This window comes from Equus caballus, chromosome 16 (assembly GCF_041296265.1).
Source record: "Equus caballus isolate H_3958 breed thoroughbred chromosome 16, TB-T2T, whole genome shotgun sequence".
In the NCBI taxonomy this organism is placed as follows: Eukaryota; Metazoa; Chordata; class Mammalia; order Perissodactyla; family Equidae; genus Equus; species Equus caballus.
Genome location: NC_091699.1, coordinates 58,373,814 through 58,393,172, shown reverse-complemented (window position 1 = coordinate 58,393,172; position 19,359 = coordinate 58,373,814). Strand labels below are relative to the sequence as shown.

The window sequence follows — 19,359 nt, the reverse complement described above, 5'->3', positions numbered from 1 at the left end:
GAGCAGAACGTTTTAATTTTAATGAAGTCCAACTTATTATTTCTTTCATGGATCACGCCTTTGGTGCTGTATCTAAAAAGTTATTACCCTACTCAGGGTCATCTAGATTTTCACCTATAGTTTTGCATTTTACATTGAGGTCTAAGATCCATTTGGAGGTAGTTTTTGTGAAGAGTATAGGGTCAGTGTCTAGATTTGTTTTTTTGCCTGTAGGTATCCAGTTGTCCCAGCACCATTTGTTGGAAAGACTATCTTTGCTCCATTGTATAACCTTTACTCTTTTGCCAAAGATAATTGAATCTGTGAGTCTATTTCTAGGCTCTCTATTCACTTCCATTGATCTATTTGTTTCTTTTTTTGCCAATACCACACTTTCTTGAGTACTGTAGCTTTATAGTAAGTCTTGATGTAAGATATTGTCAGTCTTCCGACTTTGTTCTTCTCCCTCAATATTGTGTTGGCTATTCTGGATCTTTTGCCTCTTCATATAAACTTTAGAATCTGTTTGTCAATATCCGCAAAATAGCTTGCTGGGATTTTGAGTGGGAGTGTGTTGAATCAATTGTTCAAGTTGGGAAGAATTGACATCTTGACAATATTGAGTCTTCCTATCCATGAACTTAGAATATTTCTCCATTTATTTGGTTCTTCATTGATTTCCTTCATCAGAGTTTTACAGTTTTCTCATATAGATCTTGTACATATTTTGTTAGATTTATACCTAAGTATTTCATTTCTGGGGTGGTAGTGTAAATGGTATTGTGTTTTTAATTTCAGATTCTACTTGTTCATTGTTGGTATATAGGGAAGTGATTAGCTTTTGTATATTAACCTTATATCCTGCAACTTTGTTATAATCACTTATTAGTTCCAGGAGTATTTTTGCCAATTCTTTTGGGTTTTCTACATAGATAATCATGTTATCTGCAAACAAAGACAGTTTTCTTCCTTCCCAATCTATATACCTTTTATTTCCTTTTCTTATATTGCATTAGCTAGGATGTCCAGTATGTTGTTGAAAATGAATGGTGAGAGAGGATATCCTTGCCTTCTTCCTGATCTTAGTGGAAAAGCTTCTGTCGTCAAGTATGGTGTTAGCTACAGGTTTTTTGTAGGTGCTATTTACCAAGTTGAGGAAGTTACCCTCTATTCCTAGTTTGCTGAGAGTTTTTTTATCATGAACAGGCACTGGATTTGTCAAATGCTTTTTCTGCATCTATTGATACGGTAATGTGATTTTTCTTCTTTAGCCTGTTGATGTGATAGATGACATAATTGAGTTTTGAATGTTAAACTAGCCTGGCATATCTGGGCTAAGTCCCACTATGTCGTGGTGTGTGATTCTTTTTATACATTTTTGGATTCGATTTGCTGATATTTTGTTGAGAGTTTTTGCGTCTTTGTTCATAAGAGATCTTGCCTTCTAGTTTTTTTTTCTTGTAATGTCTTTGTCTGATTTTTTATATTAGGGTAATGCTGGCCTCATAGAATGAGTGTTTCCTCTGCTTCTATCTTCTGGAAGCAAGTGCTGTAAATTGCTATAAATTTCTTCTAAGCACTAATTTCACTGCATCCCACAAATTTTGACAAGTTGTATTTTCATTTCATTTTGTTCAAAATATTTTTAAATTTCTCTGGAGGTTTATTTTTGGACCGATATGTTATTTAGAAGTGTGTTGTTTAATTTCCAAGTATTTTGAGATTTTCCAACTATCTTCATGTTATTCATTTCTAGTTTAATTCCATTGTTGTCTGAGAGCAGACATTATATGATTTCTGTTCTCTTAAATTTGTTAAGGTGTGTTTTATAGCCCAGAATGTGATCTGTCCTGGTGAATGTTCCATGTGAGCTTGAGAAGAATGTGTATTCTGCTGTTGTCGGATGAAGTAGTCTGTAGATGTCAGTTCTATCCAGTTGATTGAGGGTGCTGTTGAGTTCAACTGTGTACTTACTGATTTTCTGCCTGCTTGATCTGTTCATTTCTGATAGAAGGATGTTGAAGTCTCCAACCATAATAGTGGATTCATCTATTTCTCTTTGCCATTCTTTCAGTTTTTGCTTCTTGTGTTTGCCCTGTTCTTAGGTGAATACACATTAAGAATTGTTGTCTTCTTGGAGTATTGACCCCTTTACCATTATGTAATGCCCCTCTTTATCCGTCCTAACTTTTCTTGTTCTGAAGTCTGCTTTGTCTAAAATTAATATAGCTACTCCCACTGCCTTTTACTTGATGTATTTAGACCATTAACATTTAAAGTGATAATTAATATAGTTGGATTAATATCTACCATATTTGTTACTGTGTCTATTCATTGCTCTTGTTCTTTTTTCCTATTTTTGTCTTTTACTCTTTTTCTGCCTTTTGTGGTTTTAATTGAGAATTTTATATGATTCCATTTTCTCTCTTTTCTTAGTGTGTCTATTATATTTCTTCTTTTTACTTTTTTTAGTGGCTAAGCTTCCAGTATATATTTACAACTAATCCAAGTCCATTTTCAAAGACCATCATACCACTTGACAGCAGTGCCAGTACCATATAATAACAAAATAATCCCAATTCCTCCCTCTTGTTTTTTTGTGTCATTTGCATCATTGCTTCATTCATATGATATATATGGGCAATCCAAGGGGAATGAATATATGTGTATACACACATGCACGCATATATATGTATATACATATTTGCATAAGTAATCTAATACGTTGTTGCTGTTATTATTTTCAACAAACTTATTTGTTAGATCAACTAAGAAAAGGAAAAATAAAAGTTTTTATTTTACCTTCATTCATCCTTTCTCTGATGCTCTTTATGTAGTTGAGTTTCTGACTCTATCATTTTCCTTCTCTCTGAAGAACTTCTTTTAATGTTACTTGCAAATCAGATCTACTGGCAACAAATTCCTTCAATCTTTGTCTGAGATGTCTATATTTCTCCTTCACTTTTGAAGGATAATTTCACAGGATATAGAATTCTAGCTTGGTGTTTTTTTCTCTCAGCGCTTTAAACATTTCACTCAACTCTCTTCTTGCTTGCATGGTTTCTGAGGAGAAGTTGATGTAATTCTTATATTTGCTCCTGTATAGATAAGGTGGGGTTTTTCCCCTCCTCTGGCTTCTTTCAGGATTTTTTCTTTATCTTTGATTTTCTACCATGTGAATATGATTTGTCTAGGTGTAGTGTTTTTTGCATTTATCCTGCTTAGTGTTCTCTGAGCTTCCTGGATCTGTGTTTTGGTGTCCAGTGTTAATTTGGGGGAAATTCTTAATCATTGTTGTTTCAAATATTTCTTCCATTCCTTTCTCTCTTCTCTTTCTGGTATTCCCTTTATGCCCATGTTACACCGTTGGTACTTGTCTCACGGTTCTTAGATATCTTGTTCTGTTTTTTTTTTTTCTTCTCTCTTTGCTTTTCGGTTTTGGAAATTCCCATTGACATATACTCAAGCTCAGAGATTCTTTCCTCAGCTTTGTCTAATCTAGTAATGAGCCCATCAAAGGCATTCTTCATTTCTGTGCACTGTTTTTGATCTGTAGCATCTCTTCTTAGAATCTCCATCTCTCTGCTTACATTACCCATCTGTTCTTGCATGTTGTCTACATTTTCCATTAAAGTCCTTAGCATATTTATAGTTTTTAAAAATTCTCCATCTGATAATTCCAACATCCCTGCCATATCTGATTCTGATTCTGATGCCTGCCATGTCTCTTCAGACCGTGGTTTTGCCTTTTAGTGTGCCTTCGAATTTTCTGTTGAAAGCCAAACATGATGTACTGGGTAAAAGGAGTTCCAGTAAATAGGCTTTTAGTGATGTGGTGGTAAGATGTGGGGAAAGGGGAAGCTTCTATAGTCCTTTGATTAAGTCTCAGTCTTAGTGAGCATGTGTCTCAGCTGTGAACTTGACAAGTGCTTCTCAGTCTCCCCCACCTCTAAGTGGGACAGGATGGCTAGAGGGGGCTGGGATTGGATATTTCCCTTCCGCCTTGTGGAAGGCTAGAGGGGGCTAGAGTTTTCTTCCCCCAGGTCATTTAGGGTCTGATAAAACCCCAGTACATTAGGCTCTGGTAAAGTAGTTCCCTTGAGGGTAGGCCTTGTTAAGAAGAACAGAATGCTCGTGCATATTTCAGAATGGTTACTTTTCTCCAACCCCCACCGGAAGCACAGGGGATTTTTCTGATATTCACTGTGAGAACCTGGTAGAACCAGGTAAAACTCACAGAAGTGTAGGGACCCTCCTGTAGAGTTTTTAACTCAGACTTAATCCACACTGATTCTCCAGCAATTTGTCAGTTACAGTTCAGGTTTTCCTCCTCTGTTACTGGTTCCTCTGGAAGTGTCTGAATTTCTTCAGTGAGTTATAACTCTCTGTATTTACCTGTCTGCCTGTCCAATTTGAGGGACGCCAGCTTGCCCTGTGGCCTCACTTCTCTGACGGATCTAAGAAGAGTTGCTGATTTTTCAGTTTGTTCAGCTTTTCACTTATTAGAACAGAATGACAGCTTCCAAGTTCCTTACATACTGGACCAGAAACCAAAAGTCCTACCCCCGGTTTTTATTTACTAGAACCATTAATTCTCAAATTTGGAAGAGATTTGAGACACCATCTAGTACATTCCTAGAGACAATGTTTGAAGAATACCTTCCCCTCTCCCCACCACACACACAAACACCACCCTCTACACTGGGAACAGATGACTGCCAGCGATTGTCCTGAACACTTCCTCTTAAGAGAGTGTGTTCATTTCTACTTAAACAGCTCTAGTGGTTAGAAAACTCTTGTTACACCACTCTTTTGTCCTAGTTGTGCCCTTGAATGAGGGCAGGCACAAGGAGAGGAAGAGGAAGAAGACAGCCTGTGGGCTTTCCCTGAAGGGCCAGAGGCAACCCCAGTCCTATCCTGAAGTCTCTCATAAGATGGTGGGGGTACCCAGATTACTTGGGAAGTCAGACACCAGCACACATGCTGATGTTGGGCTCAACCTCCCGGGTCAGTGAGACCACAGGGTTGAGAGAGGTTTCTGGGGCTACAGTGATCCTGGGAGGGCTTCCTCAAAGAAGAGAGCTGGCTGTGCGCCTTGAAGCATCTTGGGGAGCCTTTGGCAGACTGGTTGGGATGGGGGCAGGGTTAAGAGGAGATATAAGTTAACCAAAAAATTAGGATTTGGGGAATGTAGAAGTAAAGTGAAGCCAGTGGCGTTCAGTACCCGAGTACCAAGATTTTGGGATCATAGTTTCAACTATGGAAAGTCTTTGGTTATGTCTCACTCGTATGTTGAGAGTCTCATCATCATCTATCTTTGTCTATTTTAGAATCACACACCAAGAAAGGAAAGGATTTTTAGGCACCATCTAATTTAATCTTGCCGTTTACACAGTTGGAGAAATTGAGGCCCAGAGAGGTAGAAGGGACAGACTAGGGATCGCAATGAATCAGTAGCAGAGCCCAAGCTTCCTGCCTCTAGCTCCAGCTCCTTTGGCTACGTGGAGCTGAAAGAAGCAAAAATCCTTTCCTTGACTGGAGTGAGGAGGTGATGAAGACTGAGGATAGGCTCACGTCTCCACCTCAGTTCTCCCTCATAATGGAAGCACCAAACTGGGCAGTGGCAACCGGTAGCATCTGTTTTCTTGGCCATTCAATCCAGGCAATGCTGAGGACAAGAACACACGAGGAATAAAAGACAGAGCTGGGGACAGTGGTGGGGAGTTTGGGATGGAGCAGAGAGGAAAGTGCTCTCCTTACTCAGGGTCGTGGACCCTTGCCTCTGCCCTCCACTGTCTGCCCTGCCTTGACCTGCTCTACAGGCTGACTGATTAACGGGCAACCAGCAGCTCTGCCAGCCAGGTGGCCAGATACAGGCACACTGTATCCAGGACTGTCCTGCACCCATGCTCCTCTGCCCACCTCTTAAAATGGTTCAAAATTCAAAACATGGAAAAGCTTTCCTATGCATACACGAGCAAATACATGAATGTGTGTGTGCATGCATACGTGTGGATTTTCCCCTAATGCTTTCTTTAGTCCCGTCATTCCCCACCTCCCATGACTGAGCTAGACACCTTCCAAGTCCTGAGTCTACCTCCAGTAAGACCTAGCCCAGGGTAAAAAAGATGGGGGCTCTTCTCTTTGGGAGACTCCTTGTCTGGGAGATCCTGCCTTTCTGTTAGTCCCCAGTCCTATAAGAATCCTGACCTGCCTGCCACCATGCTTGCCGCATCCCAAACTTGACTCCAGCAAGGTTAGGAATAGCTCCCCACAGGGCTTCCACAGCTGGAGCTGTAGCAGAGAGACTTTGTCCTGTGTTTCTCTTTATCACTGAAATTGCTTAGGTTGACTAACACTACTCTGGGGCATCTTGCACGTGTTTTTTATCTTGAGAATGTGTTAATGGTTTCTTCCTTGATTAGAGTAGAGCTCAAAATGCAGCTCTTGGGGCTGGCCCAGTAGCATAGTGGTTAAATTCATGCACTCCTCTTCAGGGGCCTGAGGTTCGCAGGTATGGATCCTAGGTGTGGACCTACGCACTGCTCACCAAGCCATGCTGTGGTGGCATCCCACATGCAAAGTAGAGGAAGATTGGCACAGATGTTAGCTGAGGGACAGTCTTCCTCACCAAAAAAAAAAAAGCCACTCTTGGTTCTTCTGTAATTGCTCTGCATTCTTGAATTGCCTTTGGTGCTGAAAAAGAAAGGCATTTATATACTTGGTGGGTCTCCTGGCCTTCATGCTCACCTGGGATTGACTGGTCTTGCATACCACCACATACTAGAGACCCACAGGAGAAAGATAAGATCATCAGGCTCAAGAGGCCAGATTGGGCTGCTGGCAGAGTTCATATGCAGGCTGCTCTCTTGATTTACCCCCAACTGCCTAGTGGCTGGTCCCTAGAAGGGACTTCTGTGTCCCTCTGAGTGTTGCAACTACTCTCAGAATTTGGGTTCTATCGTAGGGGGAGGGATTTGAGCTGGATGTGAATTGTTTAGGATGTTGCAGTTGGAGGGGAGGTGCTGCTGTGTGTGATAGAATATTTGGCTAAAGCTCACCCTCATGTGCTGGGATTGAGGAGGTCCTCTTGGTTCCTCTTGTTTTGCCTGAGTCTGTCACACAGTCAATAAAACATCCTCAGATTCTGCAAGCCAGAATGGGCTATTTTTTCAACATATTCTGCCTTTCCCAGGCCATGGATAGGGAGCTGAGGTGTGACATGTGGAGTTGGGCAAGGCTGGATTAAACATTAATGCAGCTGTCACCACTGCCCAGAGGAGCAGATGCCCCAGAGCCAAGCTCCAGAGCTGTGTGGTGGCCCCAGACTGAGGAGGTGGTGACCAGTAGACATGGCTCAATTTGCCGAGGTCCTGGCTGAAATAGGCCACTTCGGTCGCTTCCAGATACAGCTGGTGATACTGATGTGTGTCCCCAACTTCCTGAATGCCTTCTACCTATTTGCCCAGGTCTTCATGGTCCTGGATGAGACCCACTACTGTTCAGTGGCCTGGGTCAAGAATCATACTTTCAACCTGAGTGCTGCTGAGCAGCTGACACTGAGCGTGCCTCTAGATGCTGCAGGCAATCCCGAGTCCTGCCTCATGTTCCGGCCGCCCCCTGACAATGCCAGCCTGGAGGACATCCTCAGCCACCGCTTCAATGAGACACAGCCTTGCGATGCAGGCTGGGACTATCCTGAGAACAGGGCCCCATCTCTAAAGAACGAGGTAGGGCTGTGTTTTTGCCTGTCTGTCTGGGGCCTTTCAGTACCTCTGCCTGACCCTCTGCCCTCAGCCTCTGGTCTTGCTCTCTCCCTATCTACCCTCGTGCCCCCATGCCTGACTGGTTGACCATTGCTATGCCTGTTTTTCTTTCTGCCAGTTTTTCTTTGTCCTCTGCCTATTGGCCCATCTACCTCTCTATCCATTTTCTCTCTGTTCTGTCTGCTCATCTGTCCATCCGTCTCTGCCTATCCTTTTGTCTCTCCCTCTGCCTGTCTGCCCAGTTGCCTGCCTTTCTCTTTTTCCCTCCCTGTTTTCCCATCTGTGCTTTTCCCTCTCTCCAATGCCCCACCTGTCTGTCCATTGCCTTTGTCTTTCAGTCTGTCCCTGCACGTCTGCCTGCCTACCCATCTTCCTGTGTTTTCCTAACTCTTATGCTGTCGCTTCCCCTCTCCACTCATCTGCCTTCCTGCTTGCTTGACTTGGGATTTCTACCTTTCAGCTTCTAGATCTCTGCCTTCCTGCCTCTGGGATGCGGGAGGACGCCCATGACTCTGGGACTTGTCCTGTAAATAACTAGCATTTGCTCTTGCTAATTTCATTCTCTTAGGAGGGACCCAGGCAGGTAAACAGGAAGATTCCCATTCCAGCCACTTCAGAGCAAGAAGAAGCCTCTGAAAGCATCTAGGGCCGTTCCATTGCTTCCCAGATGGTGGAGTTAAGGCACACAGTGGAGAGATGACTTGGCCAGGGCGACAGAACAAGTTGATCATGGGGCTGGGACTCCCACTTGGGGCTGCTGCTGCCCAGCGAATGGGCCATTCCTGTGGGAATGGGGAGAACACAGACAGTCCAGAAACCTGAGAGGCGGGCATTGTTGGGAGGATCTGTGCCCCTCTCACCTTTATGGTGGCAAATCCTGAGCCTTTGTGGAGCGTGCAATCTGGAGTCCAGAGATTAAACATTCACTTTTTTTTCCTCTATGGGTAAAAAAGTATTTATTTTTTAGAGGCTTTCAGAGGACAATGTTTTAACCAAAGGCAAACATTCACTTTTTAATGTGTGACCATTAACCTGCCCCCAGCACCCTGGCTGCCTGAGGATATGTCCTGCCTGTCTTCCTCCTGACCCTCCACCACATTCCACCTCACGGTGGGGTGGGTTGCCTAAGAACTCTCCCAGCCTATGGATCTAGCCTGGTCTGACCCTCATGCTCCTCTCCACCATCTCCCCTGCATCACTTCCCTGGTAGGTTCCAGCCTTTATTGGTCCTCGGATGCTTTGGGTGTGCCCACCTGGCCAAATCTCTTCATGCTTAAAGCCCAAGCAAACTTCCAGACTGCTCAGAGCCAACTCTAGCCAACTCATAGCCTGTGCTGGACTGCTCGTGGAATTTTATTCAGCCGAAGGCCCCTGAGTGTAATCTGTGCAGGGAACAGTCAGAGGAGGGAGGCACCCTGTTCCCCTACTCTGAGGACCCCTGGTGGTCAGGGGAAGATCTGGGCTCCTTGCAGGGGGAGAAAGGGCTGGATGGGCCCTGAAGCTAGAATTCACTTCCTCCTGGAGAGGGCATGGGCAGGCAACTTCCCAAAGGAGTTGGTATGTGAGTTGGGCGCCAAGGTACCAGAAGAATGTTGATAGAGAAAAGGGAAAGGTCTTTGCAGACAGAGAATAGCAAAAGCAAGTCCCAGCGGCAGGAAGCAGGCGATGTGTCTGGGGAGCAGCAGGAACTTGGTGTGCCTGGAATAGCGGTGGGCAGGGGTATGGGAATTGAATGGGATGTTCTCAACGATTGAGGTCCTCTTTCTTTATCCTCAGTCATCACCCTAAACTGTGCTGACACTGGGGTGGGGCCTTGGACCTTTTGCCCTTCCCTGACATGCTGCCTCCCACTCCACCCTCCCAAGGACTGCGACTCCCAAGGGAACAGGCACCTTTGATACTTTGGTCCATGTACCACATGGTAACCCCAAGCTCCGTTCCAGAGTGAGCTACCTCGGTGTAAGATCTCCTCCTCTGTTTCCCGTCGATGAGGAGGGAATCTGCCACACTGATTCAGAGGACCCTCTCTGAGGTACATCCTTAGTATAACCAGCAGCTTCATATTCAAGCTGAAATACAAAAAATCCTAATTTGAGAAGAAAAGAGCACATTTCCTTATAGGCTGTGTGCTCCTGAAGGGCAGAGTACATTTCTCCTTCTCAACCTTCCTGTCCAACATTTCCCGGGTGCCCATCCTTGGTAAAAGAAAAAATGACTCCTGGTCCTGTCCACATGAACCCCTGAATAGAGTTGGGAAGAGACCATCAATGAATAGCAACAGCAGTGTGGTCTGTCCTGGGACCAAAGATGGAGCAGGAGTGGGAGGGAAGGGGAAGCAGAGAGAATAGCCATTTCTAGGGTCTGGAGGCATGAAAATGCTTGGTGTGTTTGAGGAATGCTGGCATACAAAAAAGGCTGGGAAAGAGGCAAGAGCCAACTCTTAGCGGGTCTTAGAGACAGTGCTATGGAATTTGGTCTCTAGTGCTTTGTCTTTGAGACCAAAGGGAGCCATTGAAGGTTTTGGAACTGACGAGGGAGATAGCATGAGGAGTGCTCCAAGAAATAGGGGTGGGATTCTGTGGGCCACCGTGGCAGGCCCCAGACAGAACCATCCACTGGGGGCGTTAGGGCCGGGGAGGGTGATGCCTGGTGTCCGAAGCTGCAGCCCTCTTCATCTCGGTTCCATCTGCACCATGATACCACCACACGAACTTGAGTACACCTTGGCACCTCTCCAAGCCTCATTTTCTTTTGCTGTGCAGTGGGAAAGATAAGTCTTCCTGGGGATAGAATGATGATCTAATGAAATAAAGGATACATAAACTATAGGGAGGTAGTGAGTGGTGGCCACTGAGCAGAGGTGCCAGCCTTGGAAGAGTCCCATGGCTTGGCATCCATGCCTTCAGAGCACTACAGCCCCTTGTGTCTGAGGTGGCTATGCCACCAGCTGTGAGCTTCATGAGCACAGGGGCCTGTGCTCTCTTACTGAGAGCTTCCTGTGTGACAGCCACTGTGCTAAGGGGTTCCATGTGTTAATGCCTTTAATCCTATTGGGCGATACTGTGTAGTATATTTTATCCCCATTTTGTACAGGGGAAACTAAGACACCAACAGAGAGGCCGACCAACTCAAAGTCACACAAAGTCACTCAATTCTGACTCCAGAGGCTGACAGCAGCAGGCTTTTCTTCATTATTATTTATTTTAAATAGTTCTAACTACAGAGGCAATCTGGGGTTGCTAAAAAAATAAACCAAACAGGATAGAACTGGATGGAATAGCAAGTTCAAGTCCCCTGTCCTGCCCTGCTTCATTCCCAGGGTCAATCAGTTAATCGTTTGACAACATAGTCAAAGTTCTTAAAAATTAACAGTTGCCCTTGAGAACAGAAGTATGAGCACAGTGATATCTCCTGGATTGATTAATTTCTTGCTAAGGGTTATTTAACTGATGATAATTGGTTAGTTGGCTAACTGTGGGTATTAGTTCATTCATTCATTCATTCAGGGAACATCCTCTTAGCTTTCACTCAGTTGTAATCTCTGTCTGGGACAATAGAGATGTCTGAACTCAACTGCCATCCAGCTGTGGGACCTAAGATTAGCTGCTTAACCTCTCCTCCCTTAGGGAAATATAATAGTAAGTCAAGGACTGTTGTCAGAATTATATGAGGTAATGTATGTAAGGCATTTAGCATAGTACCCAACACAGAGTAAGCACTCAAAAGGCGTTAGTTGGGGCTGGCCTGGTGGCTGAGTGGTAAGTCGGCACGCTTCACTTCAGCGGCCCAGGGTTTCACTGGTTCGGATCCTGGGCGCAGATTGGCAACAGATGTTAGCTCAGAGCCAATCTTTAAAAGTTTTTGAAAAGGCGTTAGTCGTTGTTGTGAAGCTGTCTCCATGAGCTCTGGAGGAGAGCTCACAAGTCATTTGTGTATGGAGCTGAGCTGTGTGCAGGGGGCACAAAACTCCCTGAAGGGCCTACAAAACCAGTGTGGGGAGGGGTGAGTCACATGTATGTGCACATGCAGTAGACATGTGTACAGAGCTATGTGGACACTCACATTTTCTCCACTTGGTTTCCCGCTCTGTCTGCTAGGTTCTGTCTGTGAGTCTCCAGCCGGGTTGCCCCCGCCTGCTGCCCCGTGTATGTGTGTGTGTGAGCATTTGCATGTTCCTCCATCCTAATTTCCTTCCTCAAGGGGTGTGTGAGGGTTCCTTGGGATTCTGATTGCCTGTGAACCATGAGAGTTTCAGGGGAATTTTGCAGCTGGATGGGAAAACTTGGAAAGGCCTAAGTGGGTCACAAGGGGGCCCTGGCTGTGGAAAACAGGCCCCATTTCTCAGGAAGCAGTAATTAGTGGTCTGTCAGAGGTTCCCAAACTTTGCTCCCTTAGTGTGTCAGTAATTTACATGGCATTTCCAGGCCAAAAGAAATATATAATATTATATATAATATAATATATAATAATTATAATAAATATATAATAAAGTAAATTAGGTCCAAATAACTTAACAAGTATTTATGTCCTAACAACTTATTAGCTATTTAAAAAAATAATACACATAAATTGAAAGAAAATATTTTTATTTCATTCTTAAGTAAATACCATTACTAATAGGATGTCTGTGCCTATTGGGAACTGCACAGCTTCTCCAAGCTTGAACACTGCCACCTTCATTTTTTGTCCCGCACTGATGCTCACATGGTGCTTGCCTTTTCACAGCAACTGCCAAAAACACAACTTCACGTAGACAGGATGTCACTGAAAGGAATGTAGCATGATCTCATGTTGAAACTGAACCATCCTGAGCTGGCAGTTGTTCGTGCAATATCAGACAGATGTTGAGTATTGCTGTATTTTCCTTAAAAATGTGAAATATCATGCTGTGCCCTGTGAATTCACTCTGGTGCTCTGGGTACCTTGGCACACAGTTTGGGAACCATGGGCACCTGCCCTGAGAGGTTTGTAGTGGGTGGGCTGGATGACAAAGGACTTGCCCTCGGCTGCCCTTAGACTCACATCTGCCTATGTCTGTCTCAGTTCAACCTGGTTTGTGATCAGAAGCATCTGACGGATACCTCGCAGTCAGTCTTCATGGCTGGACTCCTCATTGGGGCTTTCATCTTTGGGCCACTCTGTGACTGGTAAGAACCTTGACCAGCTCACCCCTCACCTGGTATGCTCTTAGGCTCCTGGCACAGGGCCAAGTCTCCCCATTGTCCCTCACACTGGTCTCCAGGATAAGGCCCTAGTCTTCCCTCCCTCAGACAGAGAGCCCAGGGCAGGGCTGGGTCTCCCTCACTTCCTTCTCCTCAGAGAGATTCCCTCCTGGACCTGCTCCTTTGTTACCCCAGGATCGGCCGCAAGGCCACCATCCTGGTGCAGCTGCTCCTCTTCGCTATCTTTGGCCTGGCCCCAGCCTTCGTGCCCAGCTTTGAGCTCTACATGGTCCTTCGCTTTGCTGTGGCTACTGCTGTCGCTGGATTTACCTTTAGCAATGTCACCCTACGTGAGTATCTGGGCACTGAAACCTTCAACCACAGGGCGAGGCCTTGGGGTCTGGGCTGGCCACATTCCCAGACTGGTTGTGGGGGCCTTGTCAGGACCCTACACCTAGAGTGGTCACATGGGTGCTCCCTGTGCTGGGACTGAGGCCCCAACCCTGACAGGGTGGCATCTAGGGAATGACAGGGAGTGAGGGCAGGGTCTGGCCCGGTCTCAGCCTCTCTGTTCACACAGTTACAGAGTGGGTGGGGCCCTCATGGAGGACACTCTCCGTGGTCCTGGGCCAGTGCAGCTTCTCTGCGGGGCAGATGGCGCTGGCAGGACTCGCCTATGGTATCCGTAACTGGAGACTCTTTCAGATTGTCGGCACTGCACCTGTCTTGCTGCTCTTCTTCTACTTCTGGTGAGGAGATACTTCCCAGGAGCAAGCCACCCCTAGGATAGCTGTGCTGCAGTGGGCTTGGAGTGCAGCACCCACGGCCACCTCGTGGGACACTCAGAGACACGTCTGGGAGAGGGAGCCTGCAGGGGTTGGGGTTCAGTGTGCACTGGAACAGCCGAGAAGGCTCCTGGGGGAGTGAGAAGGCTCTAGGACTTCAGACCCCAAAGTCACAGCCATTCCTGATGCACAGGGTTCTCCCAGAGTCAGCACGGTGGCTCCTGACCCGTGGGAGGGTAGAGGAGGCTAAAAAACTGATCCAGAAGGTGGCCGCGGTCAACAAGCGGAAACTCTCCCCAGAGCTCCTGAGCCAGGTACTTCCAGTAGGCTGGGTCCAGCCCTGCCCCTGAATTGACCCACACAGACCTTTCTGCCTGGACCCTCACTCTACATCTTCCTCCCAGCTCGTCCCAGAGGAGAAAGGCCCCTCAGGGAACGCCCTGGATCTGTTCAGACACCCCAAGCTCCGGAAGATGACCTTGGTTCTCTTCGCAGTCTGGTGAGTGCACCAGGACCCATGCCCCTCCCTGTGCCTGGAGCCGAAGGGCTGCCATGTCCCTGATGTGTGTCAGTGGGATGTCACTGGTGGCTCTCTGGCTGGGATGGGCTGTGTGGGAATGACTGGGTCTTTCCCTGGCTGTGCTACTCTCTCCTGTTGTGACTTCTGGCTAAGGCAGGCTCTCCCTCTGAAAGTGATGGTGTCACCCAGCACTGACAAGGACTCTTGGACACTTTGTAGGTTTGTGGACAGTCTGGGGTACTTCGGCCTGGGCCTCAAAGTAGGGGACTTTGGCCTGGACATCTACCTGACGCAGCTGATCTTTGGAGCAGTTGAGATTCCTGCCCGCTGCTCTAGCATCTTCATGATGCAGTGGTTGGGCCGCAAGTGGAGCCAGATGGGAACTCTGCTTCTGGGTGGCATCATGTGTATTGCCATCATCTTCGTCCCGGCAGGTACCAGGGCTGGCTTTCCCCCATCCCGCTCTACACCATTCCGCTGCTGCCAGGGGCCCACTGCTTCCTTTTCAAGAGTGAGGGCTTCCCTGGGGTTCAAGTGCAGAAGGGGTGAGCAGTTTGGGTAGACAGGGCAGGGGGCAGGGCCCAGGTGGTGGGGCTGTCCACCCTTTGTATGGCTGACCAGCATCTTCCACCAGATCTGCCTGTGGTGGTCACTGTGCTAGCCGTGGTGGGGAAATTTGCCACGGCTGCCGCATTTACCATCTCCTACGTGTACTCTGCTGAGCTCTTCCCCACCATCATCCGGTAAGGGCTGCTGATGCAACTCCTGCTCCTCTGCTCCTGAGACCCTGATATTGGCCACCCCTCCTCTGTCCTTACCACTGTTCCACAAATAGCTTATGGGGGTGGCTCTGGGGCAGCAGTGCTGGGTGGGGTGCAGGGCAACTAGAAATCTAGTCCAAGCCCCAAATTGTCCCTGGGCTGGTGGAGGACAGATGCAGAAGTAGACCATGCCATGGCTTTGTCAGGACTGGAATAGGGAGTACGTCTAAGAATGAATGACTCAGAAGAAGAACACTAGGGTGGGGGTAGGGAGTGGTAAGGAGACGCAGCCTTTGACCTGAGTGAGACTTGCTAGGCAAGCAGGAGTGTAGCAGGTGGACAGAGAGGCCTGGAAGTGGGAGAAGCATGATACACAGTTGGACTACAAGTAGTTCAGTGTGCAGGAGCAGAGAGCTGGAAGCCCGCGTGGGCTGAATGAGCCTGGAAACCCTGCAGGACTGTGGAGGCCATAATGAGGGGTCTGGGCTCTCCCAAGGAAGTATGCTGAGGTGGAGCTGGGGCCTGGAGTTGAGGCTGAGTCTGCTTAGTTTGTACTGGTCTTCCCTCAGGCAGACAGGCATGGGGCTGGTGGGCATCTTCTCGAGGATCGGAGGCATCCTCACACCACTCGTGATCCTGCTGGGTGATTACCAGGAGGCCGTCCCAATGATCATCTACGGTACCCTCCCCATTGTGGCAGGCTTACTCTGCATCCTGCTGCCAGAGACACGGGGCCAGCCCCTAAAGGACACCATCGAGGACCTGGAGCAAGGGCCCCACCCACGGTGAGCTGCTTCCTTTCTCTGAAGCCCAGGCCCTGGGCCTCATATCAGTGGCCTCTATCCCAGAAGCCCAGGCCTCTACCTCATCATGTGTCCATTGTTGCTTAGAGGCCAATACTGGGCCCTCAGGAACCACAGACATCTGATCAGCTTTGGGTTAGATTCTTCCTCATTTGGGGAGGGGATGGGGAGGAACGCTGCCATGGGACCAATTCCTGGTCAGCCAGTAACAGCCTGCTGCTCCCTCCAGGTCTCTGAAGTCAGCACCCTCAGAAAATGACAAAGAAGCCCCACGAGGATCTTCCTGCACGGAAGTGGCCTCTGTGAGCAGCACACAGTTCTGATTGTGTCTCCAAGAGCCAGACCAGCAGCAGCAGGGAGCTGCCTAAATTTTCCCCTGATAATAGCTGGGACCTATGAGCAAGTCCAGCCTTACTGACGGAGGCAGCACCATGGCCTGCCCCACTGGCAGCACCTGCTGCTGAGCCCAATCTCGGAAGCATCATCACCTTTCTCGTCCCAGAGCCCTACGCCCAACACCCTGTTCTGGGTTAGGGTCTTGGGCCTATCTGTTCTCTGATAGTCTTGGTAGGGGTATGGCTCCCCTGACACCCTCAATCTGGGGTCCCTCTGCCCTCAAAACGCAGTCAAGCCCAGAACGAAACAGCTAGGTAGAGCCTTTCCAAGTATGTGGGCGTAGGGGGAGAAAAAATTTGGAGTTGTGGAGTCTATGCAGGTAGGTGGGTGAAAAGGCTGTGGATGAAGAGAACGTTGTGGTTCCTTCCAGTGGCTGGCCCAGGCCCCTCTGGCTAAGGTGGGGGCCCTATAGGACATTTGATCTCGCTGAGAGAAGCTCTGTGTCCAGTCAAAATCAAAGCTTCAGTCTTGCGTTCTCTTCAAAGATGCTCCAGCCCCCTGCCTCCATCTCAGCTCACTGCTAACCTGTGTGGCTTTTCGAACCGATGATTTCATAAGTCCCTTTACACTGACCCTCAGGATTCTAATCTTGGGTGCCCTGGCTGGGTGTAAAAAGCAAAGGACTCTGGCAATCTGCCTCCAAGGTCCAAGGAGATAGAAAAGGAATGCCACCCCCCACCCCACCTAACAGCCCCAGGTTACTGCCAGGCACAGAGCAGGCTGAGTCCTCGAGCTTGGCTCTGACTCATACAGCCCTGAGCTTTGCCGTGCTCGCTGACCCACTCATGCTCTCATCAGTCAAGGAGGCCCTGAGTGCCTTGCCTTGGCTTTAGGAGCGCGCTAGAGCCAGAGATGCACAGTCCATCTGCAGCTACTCAACTGCTCCCCAGAACTCGGAAGAATGCTGTAGATGAGGAGGAGAGGACACTGCAGCATTAAACAAGGCAGCTGTCCCAGCGTGTGAGGCTTGGAAGACCTCCCAGAGGAGGCACATCTAGGGAGAGAGCTGCAGGCAGGGGATGCAGGAGCCCTTTCGGGTAAAGACTAGCAATGGGCAGGTGCTGCAGCTGGAAGGATTTCTGGGAATTTGAGGAACCAGACCCAAGTGGGGCTCATAAGGCCACGTCCTTACCTTTGAATTTTGTTCTGAGGGCAATAAAAGCCATTGATTTTGTTTTTTCTTTAAGCAAAGAAGTAACCCAATAAGATTGGTATTTTAAAAATCACCGTCTATCTGAAGAATGTGTTAGAAGAGGGCAAAAGTAGAAGCAGAGACGCCAGGCAGGGCATCATTACAACACTGAAATTAATTGCAAACATTTATTACCTTGTTTTATCCTCACAACATTCTGATGATGAGATGGGGTGATGGCAGTGGAACTGGGAGGAGGCGAAGACGCTTTGGTTGGTCCTCCCCTGGCCTGTGCCCTGGGCAAGAGCTTAGCTTCTCAGTTCCCATTGGCTCTCCCCAGGAGAAGCTCCCTGGCTGCTGGGAGTAACCTGGTGCCCTCCTCAGAGAGGCCTCTGAGATTAAGAGCGCTAGACTGCACATCCTGTGTTTATGTCAATGTCCAAAGCCTAAGGCACCACCACGCTTCCCCAGCCATCTCCTCTACATCGCCACTGTCCCCCATGACTCCAGCCCCTCTGACCTGGCCCCATCCTTACCCAGTTCCACCCATGGTCTCAACCCTGTGTCTCTGAAACTGCTGCTCCAAATCCAGCAGAAGCCCTGTGTCTTCAGCCCTTCGTAGAAGTGTACTCCGTCTCCTGCCTCTTCCTCTGGTCATGCTTTCTCTCACAGCCCGGGAGCTGGGGTAAGAGCCTCTTTGCTCCCCTTGCTGCTGCTCAACCATTACAGTTCTTCCACGTATAAAAAAAACCTTCTCTTGAAAGTACTCAACATAATAAAGGCTATATATGACAAACCCACAGCCAACATCATACTCAATGGACAAAACTGAAAGCCATTCCTCTGAGAACAGGAACAAGACAAGGGTGCCCATTCTCACCACTCTTCTTCAACACAGTACTGGAGGTTTTGGCCAGAGCAATTCGGCAAGAAAAAGAAATAAAAGGAATCCAAATAGGCAATGAAGAAGTGAAACTCTTGCTGTTTGCAGACAACGTGATCTTATATATAGAAAACCCCAAAGAATCCATAGGAAAACTATTAGAAATAATCAACAGCTAGAGCAAAGTCGCAGGGTATAAAATTAACATACATAAATCAGTAGCATTTCTATACTCTAACAACAAACTAACAGAAAAAGAACTCAGGAACTCAATCCCATTCACAATCGCAACAAAAAGAATAAAATACCTTGGGGTGAATTTAACCAAGGAAGTGAAAGACCTATACAACGAAAACTACAAGACTTTCCTGAAAGAAATTGATGATGATGACATAAAGAGATGGAAAGACATTCCATGCACATGGATTGGAAGAATAAACATAGTTAAAATGTCCATACTACCTAAAGCAATCTACAGATCAGTGCAATCCCAATCAGAATCCCAATGACATTCTTTACAGAAATTGAACAAAGAATCCTAAAATTCATATGGGGCAACAAAAGACCCCGAATTGCTAAAGCAATCCTGAGAAAGAAGAACAAAGCTGCAGGCATCACAACCCCTGACTTCAAAGCATACTACAAAGCTACAGTAATCAAAACAGCATGGTACTGGTACAAAAACAGCTGCACAGATCAATGGAACAGAATTGAAAGCCCAGAAATAAAACCACACATCAATGGACAACTAATCTTCAACAAAGAAGCTGAGGGCCTACAATGGAGAAAAGAAAGTCTCTTCAACAAATGGTGCTGGGAAAACTGGAAGCCACATGTAAAAGAATGAAAATTGACCATTCTTTTTCACCATTCACAAAAATAAACTCAAAATGGATCAAAGACCTAAAGATTAGACCTGAAACAATAAGTCTTCCAGAAGAGAATATAGGCAGTACACTCTTTGACATCAGTATTAAAAGAATCTTTCCAGACACCATAACACCTCAGAAGAGGGAAACAATAGAAGGAATAAACAAATGGGACTTCATCAGACTAAAGAGCTTCTTCAAGGCAAGGGAAAACAGGATTAAAACAAAAAAACAACCCACTGGTTGGAAAAAAATATTTACAAGGTATATATCCAACAAAGGGTTAATCTCCATAATATATAA

At 47.0% G+C, this 19,359-nt stretch overlaps 2 protein-coding genes across 2 annotated transcripts in view; both read left to right on the top strand.

Moving 5' to 3' along the window:
• OXSR1 (oxidative stress responsive kinase 1) overlaps positions 1-7,586 on the top strand; it is a 99,184-nt gene extending 91,598 nt beyond the window's left edge. The window contains exon 19 of the mRNA XM_005600817.4: positions 7,449-7,586. The gene's annotated coding sequence lies outside the window, so the exon portion shown is untranslated. The remainder of the gene's footprint in view (positions 1-7,448) is intronic.
• On the top strand, positions 7,248-19,071 carry SLC22A13 (solute carrier family 22 member 13). Its single transcript, XM_001488839.5, has 10 exons — positions 7,248-7,709; positions 12,789-12,892; positions 13,103-13,257; positions 13,488-13,656; positions 13,886-14,006; positions 14,097-14,191; positions 14,432-14,646; positions 14,847-14,955; positions 15,543-15,758; positions 16,006-19,071. Exons 1-10 carry the CDS (start codon positions 7,332-7,334, stop codon positions 16,097-16,099), a joined length of 1,656 nt encoding a protein of 551 aa, XP_001488889.3. The 5' UTR covers positions 7,248-7,331; the 3' UTR covers positions 16,100-19,071.
• Positions 19,072-19,359: the final 288 nt, after the last annotated feature.